General features: G+C 38.4%; 1 protein-coding gene across 1 annotated transcript in view; it reads right to left on the bottom strand.

The window, feature by feature from the left end:
- Nucleotides 1–3,809: 3,809 nt before the first annotated feature.
- Nucleotides 3,810–12,398, bottom strand: part of cadps2 (Ca++-dependent secretion activator 2) — a 193,329-nt gene continuing 184,740 nt past the window's right edge. The window contains exons 26-27 of the mRNA XM_085413171.1: nt 5,087–5,191; nt 3,810–4,440 (exon numbers count right to left, since the gene is read on the bottom strand). Of these exons, the coding sequence (XP_085269297.1) occupies nt 4,270–4,440; nt 5,087–5,191 (276 nt within the window). The 3' untranslated portion in view covers nt 3,810–4,269. The remainder of the gene's footprint in view (nt 4,441–5,086; nt 5,192–12,398) is intronic.

The following is a 12,398-nucleotide window of genomic DNA, read 5'->3' on the forward strand; positions in this document are numbered from 1 at the left end:
AACATAGGAACCCTTTATTGATAGCAGTTTCACAATTCTTGCATCCATGGAACTTGTGAGTTTTTGGAAAGTTTCTGCTTGAATGTCTTTGCAGGATGTCAGAATATCCTCCCAGAGCTGCTGTCTGGATGTGAACTGCCTCCCACCCTCATATTTTTTTGTTTGAGGATGCTCCAAAGGTTCTTAAGAGCATTGAAGTCAGGGAAGAATGGGGAACACACCATGAGTTCCTCTCCTTTTATGCTGATAGCAGCCAATGATGCACAAGTATTCCTTGCAGCATGACATTTGACACTGTCTTGCATGTAGGTGATTTTGCTGCAGAAAGCACAGTTCTTCTCTTTCTACCATGGAAGAAAGTGGTCAGTCAGAAACTCCACATACTTTGCAGAGGTCCTTTTGACACCTTCAGGGACCCTAAAGGAGCCGACCAGCTCTCTCTCTGTGATTCCGGCTCAAAAAATGACTCCACCCCCTCTTTGCTGACGATGCAGCTTTGTTGGGACATGGTGGCTGTCCACCAACCATCCACCACTGCATCCATCTTGACCATCCAGGGTTGCACGGCACTCATCAGTTAACAAGAATGTTTGAAAATTAGTCTTCATGTAGTTCTGGGCCCACTGCAGCTGTTTCTGCTTGTGAGCATTAGTTAGGGGTGGTTTATGCACAACTGCAAGTCTCTGGAGGATCCTACACCTTGATGTTTGCAGGGCTCCAGAGGCACCAGCAGATTCAAATATGTGTTTGCTGCTTTGTAATGGCCTTTTAGCAGCTGCTCTTAATCTGAAGTATTTGTCTGGCAGAAACCTTCCTCATTGTGCCTTTATCTGCATGAACCCGTGTGTGCTCTGACTCAGCCACAAATCTCTTAACATTATGGTGATCATGCTTAAATTTTTGTGAAATATCTCTGGTTTTCATTATGTGTCCAAGGCATTCAACTATTTCATGCAACAGCAGAGAGATCCTTTTTCCTTCCTATATTGCTTGAAAATGGTGGTCTGCTTAATAATGTGGAACATCCTTCTTTAGTGGTTTTTCCTTTAATTGAGCTCACCCGTCAAACTCATGATCACAGGTCTCCGAGATTAATTCAGTGATCCACAAATCCCTGAGACACAATTCCATCCATGAGTTTAATTGAAAAACAACTTATTTAATCTTTATGACACTTAAACACAATTTGCATAATAATTTGGAACTCGGTGTAGATACAGAGATGAAGAGCTATGATATAAGTTAGGTCTCAACATCCAAAAGAGCAAATCATGAGCTCACAGTAAAAACTCGAAATATCTTAAAATTCAAACCGCTGGGTAAAAGAACCAGGACTAGGACCGACACAAACATGATCAGAGGGTTAAATTAACTGGCAGATTATTGCAAACATTTGATCTGAAGAATACACTGAAATCAGTATGTAGCAGAGCTTCTGACATGAACTTTAAACATTGAAGCTTGGCTCTTGAAGGATGACTACAAATCACATTTTAAATTGCACAACATAATTTATAAGCATTTAAGCATGGAAATTATTATGTATGATATTGTTTTGTTTTTTAAACAGGAATTGGCTCACTGGTGTGGCAAGGACAATGGAAAGCTACGTTAAATATACAGTTGGAATTTGCTAAAATTCACAGCTGCCCACATGCACAACCCAAATGCCTTTTGGAGAAAGGTTTATGGCCAGACGAAACAAATAGAGCTATTTGGCCACAATGATATGAACGATAACAGGTATACTTGGAGGAGTAACTGTGAGGCTTTCAAAATTAAATATACTGTATCAACTGTCAAGCATGCTCTGGGGCTAAAGAGTATGATGGCATTGAAGCATGCCATTATTCTGGGGCTATTCTGCAGCCAGTGGTACTGGTACAATGGCACTGGTGCACAAAGCGGATGGAACAAGAAGGACTACCTCAAAATGCTGCAAGATCACCTGGTGGTTGAAACTTGGACACAATTGACCTTCCCAATGATGAAATGACCCCATTTGATCATTTTAGTCTTAAGTAGCTTGATCACTTGAGAGTTAATGTTCAATTGTCATTTCAGTGGTCCACTGAAACCCTACTGATGAAAACTGGGCTGTGAAATCAGTTTCTTGACCATTAATATACAAATTGCCATAACCATTGATCAACATCCACTGATCAGTTTCAGTCATTATCTAAATGTACTGTTTATAAGGGTGGGGAAAGCTGCATTCAGCTGAGACTGAAGAAGTCACTTAGATGAGTGATGAAATCTTCAACTACAAACGCTACGTCCAGATGAACAGAAACAACTTTTGGGGTTTTCCTTACCTGGATGATGCATCAAGACATCAGTAACTTAAATTTGCTGATGTGAAACCTAAGCAAAGACGAGCTACATGTGCCTTTGTCAGCATCTACATGTAGCCACACCCCTAAAAATGCATTACTTCAGTACCAGTTGAATGTGTCCATTCACTTACCATGAAGGGAGAAATGAGCTATTAGCTTAGCAATTTTTACATGTAAGTAGAATCATTATAGGATGTACTGTATAATGCAGCAAATGGCTGAAGGGAATAAATAACTAGCAAACATTTTGTTTTAATCTGGGGTACAGGGCATTTCCAACGTTAGGCTACAGCTGTGAGCAAAGACATAATAGAAAGCGCCTCCAATTGCTAAGCTTTACTATACAAAGTTGCACCAGAGCATGGCTGTATGTCCATAAATCAAACCGCAGAGAATCTGGGAAACACTGATAGTCACATCTAATGCATTAGTGCGCTCTGTCTATCATTCACACACATTCATACTCTGATGACCAAAATCGGAGAGCACCTTGGGGTTGAGTATCTTGCCCAAGGATACTTTGGCATGTAGGCTAGAGCAGCGGTCCCCAACCTTTTTTGCGCTACGGACCGGTTTATGCCCAACAATATTTTCACGGAACGGCCTTTAAGGTGTCGCGGATAAATACAACAAAATAAAACTAGTACCGGTACAGAAAAAAAGAAGATTTATTCATAACACACGTGAAAAGACCCAGGAAAACCGATAAAAGGATAAAAACGATAACAAAAATAATGCTGAAAACCGATAAAAACCCTGAAAACTATACATTTCACACCTGAGCCTCAACTCTCGCGGCCCGGTACCAAACGACTCACGGACCGGTACCGGTCCGAGGCCCGGGGGTTGGGGACCGCTGGGCTAGAGTAGCCAGGGATGGAACCACCATACTTCCAATTGGGTGACTGTACCTCCTTGCCTACAGTCACCCCTATAATGAAGTAAGACTACTCACCTCCTTTACTACGACTGGTTATTGTGTTGTTAGCTCTATCATGAGGTGGACTGGAAAACACTCATAGCATCTCATATTGCATATTTGTGTGAATGTGTGTAAACTCTATATTACATATAAACACTATATAGTACAGCTACCTGCAGTGAACTATACCTACCAGGATGGTTCATCAGTAGTGGCTAAAAAGCTCCATAGTTTCAAACTTGGCTATGTAGTGGAAACGGGGGAATCAGTAACCAATTTTTAGCTATAAGGAAATGATAAGCTCTCATTAGGTATTTTTTGTGTTTAGCCCTCCCCTCCATATGCCAAATTTGCAAATTATTAATATAGAAAGTTTGGTACGTTATCAACTGGTGTGACTCAAAAGGATTAAAAATTTTGAGATACTTTCCCTCAAACCACCATTGAAAACTCCAGCTGTCCTTGAGTCTATTTGTACATCTAATTTTTGACCCATTTGACCCCTTTTGTACCTTATTACATTTCAGAAAAAAATACTGCATCTCACTACATTTACTTTAGATTTATGTCTTTTTATTTACTGATTTCAAGAATTCTAACATATGTGCACATGTTGTGCATCACTATGTTATAGAAATAAATTGTATATAATTGTAAATCAGACAAGAACTGAAACAGTGGAGAAAATACCATGGAGATGTACAACCAAAACTTAGAGGTTTCTGAATGCCAAGAGCGTCAACAGTTGTTGATGAGCTGTTAGCAAAACAACTACAGCAGAATAGAGCATCTCTCTGGCCAATGCAATCTAGCACTAATTGATAACTTGTCTTTGTTGAAACACCACAGCAATATTTCAGCCACAGTACAAGAAAAAAAAAATCTGTTAACTATTCTTTCAGCTTTGTGTGAACTACTTAGTGAAGCGTAGTAGTGTGTCACAGACTGCAATTGAATGTCCATTACAAAGGGTGATAATCAAGCAGTAACCGGTTGTGTGCAGATGTGTGTTTAGTCATCCTCTACATCACTGTCTCTCGTGCTGATGCCCCGTAGGCCATCACCTGCCTTGACAGCCACAGTAGCCTCCTCCATCGTCAGCCTGTTGTAGATGGTTTCATAGCTTTTGATGTTCAGTGTGCTGTCCTGGACTCCCTGCAACCTGAAGTCATGATAGGTCTTCTGTTGAGGTGAGAAGAAGATAAAAAGAGAAGGAATAGAAAAAAAATTCAGAAACCATCTCTGGAATGTATTAAGCAGGATAAGGTGTGTGCCATTCACTGTTCGAAAGGACAAAAACAGGAAGACTGAGGCCCAAGGACGTGCAGTCTTTTATGTGCCATACCAGGGCGACAGACGATAGCATGCAAGGAATAATGTTTGCACCTTACATGAGGGCTATTATAATTCATTGTCTCATTGCTTTCAAGTTAAACTCTGTATATTAGCAACCAATGAAAAGACAAAGAGAGCTGGAAGCAACAACAGCCCACAGTTGAGCATTTTTTTTCCTTCACGTCTCCCCGCCTCTTCACACTGCTACTTACAAGGACACGTCAATGTCTTTATTATTTCTTCCTTTCCCTTTTTGTCAGATCTGACTCTTTTTGCACAAATAAGCCAGATTCTAAGATGTTCCTTTAATTGAATGGAGCCAGTCTCGGGTGATTCACTCCATTTTTTTTTAAAAAGAAAAGATGGCTTAAAATGTGGTAGCTGAACGCAATAGGTCATTTTGAATGACAAACAATCCCTTTTGGAAAAATGGACTTCTTTGTCTATCAAATGGTTAGGCTTGGTCTCTCTTACATACTTCACGTTTATTTACCTTAACAATGTTGATGAGTGTTTTCAGCTGATACATGTGCAGCTGCAGGTCCAGTCTGTCAGTGAGCCAAACACATATCGCCCTCATGGAGTCAGTGTACCATTGCTATAAGAAACAGAAACAAACCAAACAGGACAAAGATAATTATGAGAAGAGAAAACAATAGCTAGGGATAAGTCGAAGGCCCAAACTATCAGCTCTAAATATTTATCAGTTTGGCTGCTTCAACACCGGACAATGACAAAAGTAGATTTTAAATCAATCAATCAGGATGTTTTTGAAATGCAGAAATGCTTTGTTTCAAGGGGGCTAAAATAAGCATTGATTTGAGTATTTAGAAATTACAGCCATTTTTCTACAAAGTGCTGATCGTCAGAGATTCAAAAGTAATTGAAAAATTTTAAATAAATTGGATCAAAATCGTTTGCTTTCTATGAGTGCATGAAGTCCAGACCTGATGAACAACACAAGTTTTTGTATTTAACAACCAAAACACATACTATATTAGGTTGAGATCAGATGACTACCTCAGTGTTATTGCCTGACTTGATAGGGGTGACTCCATTTCACCCTATCACTAGTATCCTGCTCTGTCACACTAGTCCTCTTCATATCATTCACTACAACCATCAATCTTCTGTGTGGTTTTCTTCTTCTCCATCTCCTGCTTGGCAGCTCCATATTTAGCATCCTTTGTTCAATATATCCATCATCCCTTTTCTGCAAATGTCCAAACCATCTCAGCCTTACCTTTCGAATTTTGCTCAACCTCAGGCCGTTCCTCTGATGTATTCATTTCTAATCCCTTCTATGCTGACCACTTCCAAGGAAAACCTTGACATTTTCAGCTCTACCACCTCCAGCTCTGTCTCCTAGCTTTTTGTTAGTGTCACCACCATTTTCAAACCACAGATCATAGCAGGTCTCACTACCATCTTGTAAGTCTCCACCTGTTCCACCCTGCCTGGAATCTCCTGTTCATCTCTTGTGTACTGCCCCTTGCTTTGGAAGGTTGACCTCAAATGTTTAAACTCACCTGCCTTCACTATATCGACTCTTTGCATGTTCACCTGTCCAACTATCTCCTTTTTATTCATACACATGTATTCTGCCTTGCTCCTACTGATTTTTATTCCTCTTCTCTCCAGAGAATACCTCCATCTCAGGCACCTCCAGGCTCTCTCTCACCTGCTTTCTACTGAATCGGAATTAGAAATGATTATTCATGCCTTTGTTTCTTCACAATTGAACTATTGTAATTCCTTGTATTTTTTGTAGGTCAATGTACAAACACGCACAGGACTTTATAAAACATGCAACATTTTACAAAGTCACTGCAAACGTACATGACTTTGCAGCATTAAAATGAATAAACCATGTGAAGATCTGTGTACTGGATTTTGTAGTATGTATAAAGTGACCTTTGACTGGTAGAGCACATTCCTGGAGAAAGCTTTTTCAAGTCTGTTTTTGAAGTCAATAAGGCCAAGAAAATACTCTGAGGAGCATCTTTAAACATTTTTCTTTTCAGTTGCAGCCAAACCCCTGAAAAGATACTAATAAAAACTATACTATGTTAATTTAGCTACAGATACTCTGAACAAGAACAGTTTATGGTTTTCATACCTGTGTGTTCACCTTCAGATTAGTTTACGTGTTAGCCGTTTGCTTGTTGACAGATCTAAAATGCCTTGCTTTAATTCAGCTAGCAACACCACAATGTAAGGTCAAAGGACATGTGCTAACAAAAGTGCAAAACTCAAAGAGGGTAAAACATTTATTTATTCAAAGGCACCAATTTACTGGTGAAGTCCTGAATACGAGGACAGAGTTCAGGGCTCTGCTTTGAACTTCAAAGAGTTGGAAAAAAATCAGGTTCCTTCTTTGTAATGTTCATTAAATGATCTTCCTTCACACCTTCCACCAACAAGCCACAGCTGCAGGAAAATCAAACACACCTTTTCTCACCTAAAGAGCAATCCTCACTTACAGAAACATTCAAAATGCTGCTGGTAAAATGCACACACTGGGTGGCTTTATTCAGTTACCAGTCTTACAAGAATACTTGCGGAAATTGCTCTGACACAGTAATGACCCGTATATTCAGATCTGCTCTGAGAGATCACCGCTGACTTAATTCTATACAATGGCAAGGACTGTAATTACCTTCCCATTTAAGAGAGAAAAACAGTCCAAAGGTTTTTCACACACTTGACAAAAGCCAAAACACATCCATGATTACGCAGCTGTCATGCAAATATTTGATTCATTCTATTGTGAAAGCAACCTGTAACCTCCTACATCCTGGCTCCCAATTATACCAAAGTAATAAGTTTTTCACTCAGTCTAAGTAGCTTAGCCTCGAGGAAATGCAACAAAATACAAACTTAAAAATTAGGGTTTAAGTTCAGTCACCGTTCCTGATTTGATTATTTTTCTGCCCAGGCTGCATTAAAGCATTTTCTCTCTTTAAAAGTCTTATCTTTTCATCTGGAAAGTAATCAAATGGTGAAAAATTATATGCTTTTAAAAGAAAATTAACTTCTTATTTAATCAAGAATTTTACATTGCAAAAATGAGCTTGCCAAATTGTGCTGCAGTGGAGTAGAAAAGCACTGTACGAGAACCAATCGATTTACCACAAGAAGATGGGAGACCTAAATAGTTATTTTTAAAATAATTTATCTTTAAATAATTTTTAAAAATAACTGTAAGCTGATCAAATGAGAACTAAATTTTGCACTGCTGTATACATTACTGTTGGACTAGATGATGACGGTTCTTCTTGGGGAGCAGCATTGGTGCTGGTGACACCAACAGACTGAATGAAGGCTGGCTGGCTGGCTCTGCGATTGGCTGCAAATTTAAAACTTGTGAAGGTTTTGAAACAACTAATAATCAGGAGTCGGGCTCGGCACTTTAGTTCCAGTGAAATGAACTCTTAAGGATTCAACATACCAAGAACTTTTTGACAATTTCATGTTTCCAACTTTGTGGGAACAGTTTGGATGGCCTCCATCTGTTCTAACATGACTGCGCACCAGTTCACAAAACAATGTTGTAAAGACCATGGATGAGTGAGTTTAACATGCGAAAACTTGACTGGCCTGAACACCACTTTTGGACAATACCTTTGAGATAAATTAGAGCACAGTCAGGCCTTTTTGTGCAATATCACTTTCTGACCTTACAAGCGGTTCTGGAAGAATGGTCATGTCGGTAGCAAGCTAGGCAAAGATGCTCAGACCTCCGAACCTCCAACCCCCAGCTCCAGCTCTTCCAAGGGGGTACCCAAGGCATTACTGAGGTAACCGAGATTTCTCCAGTAGGTCGAGGGCCTGCCTAGGGTTCTCCTCCATCCCTGAGCCACTTCATCGATAACATGTCATGGATGTCTCAACCACCTTAACTGGCAGCTCAAGCAAATGATTTTTTTGGTCTCACCATTGAGAGGGCCAAAAGTTAGATAAAAAGCTTACACACTTTGCTACAGGTTTGTTGCTAGCTAGTTAGCGATGCTACACACCTGTGTTACACTCCTAGTCTATATGTTTGAATGATTCAGCCCTCCTTAGTTTTTGTTATCATATTTAGGACAGATGAAATCAGCTGCACGCTTACACTGAGGCCCAGAGTTACTGCAAATATCAGAATTATCTAGAAATTAAATGTTGTCATTTTTAGATTTTAACATAAGACTCACACTCATGGGAAATAATACACTATTAGCAAAACACAGAATGAAAGAATTACAGATTAAAGTTTTCAGTTGAAAATACAATTGAAGACCTTTTATCTTTAATCAGGTTTTATTTAATGCTGTCAGAGAAAATGTCGTGCCCTCTTCATGCAGCTTACTACATTCAGTTCAGTTTTACTTAGACAGCACCTAATTACAACAATAGTTGCCTTGTAATTTGGCGAGATGAGCAGCTTTCCTAAACACCAAACTGAGTTACTTTTTTATGCTTCTTTATACTTACATGGATGTCTGTCTTTTGTGCGACCACATTGCACAATAAGGTAATTTAGTCTTTATACTTTTTCATCATTGAATTTTGGATCAATTTAAAATTTACTCTAATATTGAATACGTATGCAGCATTAAGAGTGGGAATATAGGATGATTTCTCTGTTGTCACAAGGTGTGAATCCAAATGTGCAAGTCCTGTAATCACAAAGAGAAATAAATAATCACAAACTGTCAACTCTAAAGTTTATCCCTTGAAGCTGAAACCTTGTTTTGATGCACCTCGGAATCTTCCCTTACCATTCTTCAGTTTAATTGTTCTATTGATGTGCTGACATCAGCATAACAGTAGAACAATACAATATATTAATTATACAATATAATATTTTACCTTTGACTCGCTGCTACTTTTTTAAAATTGAGATCGACAAAGATGATGTCGCAGGTTTCCAGTCAGTTTCAGTCGTGCTACTGCAGGAACACAAACATAACATAGGAGGCATGATCAGCGGTGTTCTGATCAGCTGCCTCAGTACTGGACAACATACATTAATGCTTCATATTATTTCTGCCAAAGGAAGTAAGCTGTGCAGAGTACTGCACATGTAACTTGGTGAACTCAAATTAGAACCTCAATAAGAATAATTCAGATCGCGTTTTAACCAGAGTACTTAAAACAAACTCTGTATCAAATGCATAGATAAATGCAAAGAGTCAGTGCTAAAAATTTAATGGAAAAATGAAACAAATTTGGACTTAACATGCCAAATGCTACCATTTGGCATTAGCACATAAATGCTAGATTTGGTTATTTCAATCGTATGGGCTCAAATTGTGGTCATAAATATTTTGTAGTTGTAAATCAAATGCGTTGTTGTGAGAGTTGTGAGTTTTGTAACCTTGTAAACCAAAATACCTGAAAATTTTATGTTTGTGCATCTATAGATGAGAATTTGTGTGTAAAAAAGATTTGTTTGTAAAAAATTATTTAGACAAGACACCTTTTTTTTGTTAAGGTCTGGTTACAGATACAAAGCAAAAACTACGTGTGAAACTCTGCGCTAAAGTTCCCTGGCTGTGTGTGAGTTTGAACTCACAAGTATGAATTTTGACCCAATTTTTCTTCCTTTCAGCTAATTGGTCAATGTCATGTCAATCACAAATTTAACAATCCAATCAGAGAACACATGGGTTTGGCTGTCGGAGGGGTGCTTTACTGAGCATACATTTTTCTGATATTTTGGTTTACAACGTTACAAAACTCAGTTCACAACTACGCATTCTGATTTACAAATACAAAATATTTATGGCCACAATTTGAGCCCATGCAATCCTGTTTCTTTTATTTTGTAGACATCTGCTGTTTTTGACCGGATATCAGCAAGAACTGATATTACAGGCTGAACGCTGAATGCAGTGAGAATATCTTAAATTCTCTCAGTAATTCATCTTCTGTTAAACCTGCATTAATTAAATCCACCATTAATAACGGGTTGCTGAAGTCCACACTTAAAAAACAAATCTGGTGTCACTGTTCTTACAGATGTGGAGAGAGAAACATGCAACTGTTTGCACAAATTCAATAACTGAACACGGCTTTCCCCAACAGCCGACAATGGTCTCAGCTAATTAGCTGTAGCACATTAATTAATGATTAGTTCCCAAACACACATTTAACTTACCAGAAAAGTGCAACGGTGCCTGAGGTTCTTCTGTTGATTAGTCCAGTTTACTGCAAAACATTTTTCGCTGTCAGTTTGAAACAGCCCAGTCCTGGTTTTGGAAAATAAACTGTGGGCCTCCTCTCAGAATCACTGCTGTATCTGCGCTTCCCAAACAGAGGCAAGTTTTTCCGTGACTGCTGCTGCCATCCAAGCTGTGATGAACGACTGTACCCCGATTTTACAGCATCGAGTTAATAATTAGAATCAAACTTCTGACAAATGAGACCCCATGGACACAAATTAGCATGAGGAGATGAATTTTTCATTCATAATTCTCCCTGTAGATATTAATAGTTAACTATGGTACATACTGCTCAAGCCTTTTAATTCAGCGGAGTTTTTGTTACTAATATACAATATAATATATAAAAAGGCCCATGTTTCTGAGCTCGTGAACATCAGATTTTTTTCATAGATTTGTGGTACAAACGTGTGATTTATAGAATATGATGCTGAACAAAATTGATTAATTGAATTACTTTTACTTTATGCACAATTTTCCAAAAATACAGTTTTATATGTGCTGACTGCCTTTCTGTAAAAGTCACCGCGTGCTGCTGGTGACTGCTAACATGTTAACACACATCTGCACACCACTGATGTATGGCTGCTTTGCCTCACAGCTAAATGCATTTGCAATAATTTGCAATTCCTGTTGGCTTATTCTCTGCAGCTCAGACTATTTACGCTGTTTTTTCCTCTATTATTCTGGACTAATTAAATTTAAAAAAATGTTGCAAGCATGTGTTTTTTTTAACCTAAATTGTAGCACATCATTCTTCAGTTTAGTTTGCATCAACTCATTTATGTGCGTCTGCTTGTGTCCTTATGCCGTCTCTGACAGCTCCTATGTGATTCCTAAAATTTGCTGTCATACTTTTTACACATTCTCTATCCTGCTATTATTTTCTCTTCCTCCTTTTCCTTCACAATCTTTTTTAAATGCTGCAGTTCACATAGTATCCTAATCAGCCTTGTACTCATTATTAACAAATGCTTGAGGATTTTCAAATTACTGCATGACACCCTCTGATTTTCTGCTCCTCCTCCATTCAAGGAAACGTATATTTGAGTGTCTGGGAGGCGAGTTTCTAGAGTGAGTAATCAGCTGCCTGCTGGTTTCCTTGCAAACCGCATTAACCATCATGGAAATTGAGAATGAAGAAGGTCCTTAATTGAGATGATTAGAGGATAAGAGTGAAAACAGATGGAGGGAATAAGCACAGGAAGGATAGGGGAACGAGTAGGTATGCATTGGTCTTGTAAAAATTATGTGAAGAAATGGGTGTATGCTTCTCTGGTGCCAAAAAGATTTGAACATTTGAGATATATTCACACTTTTGCACAATAAATGTTCCTCGGTTATAAAGTTGTAAACTCCTGTATATAAAATGCCGGAGATGTTTTATTTCTGGGTCTATTTTTTGTTTCAATTGTTGAGTTCTGCTTTTTTCCTTAACAAATATATGTTATGTTTTCTCACATAAGAATTAAATGATCTAATATTTTGTTTTCTTTCTGAACTGAAACTAATATCAGAAATAAGGGGAAAAGAAAGAATCTCAAACATCTTATCTTGTTTTGAAGGATAAATCTGAGGTTGAATTAAGCCTGTTTT

This window comes from Rhamphochromis longiceps, linkage group LG7 (assembly GCF_057381845.1).
Source record: "Rhamphochromis longiceps isolate RC_006_pf linkage group LG7, R_longiceps_female_GT1.1, whole genome shotgun sequence".
Lineage (NCBI taxonomy): Eukaryota > Metazoa > Chordata > Actinopteri > Cichliformes > Cichlidae > Rhamphochromis > Rhamphochromis longiceps.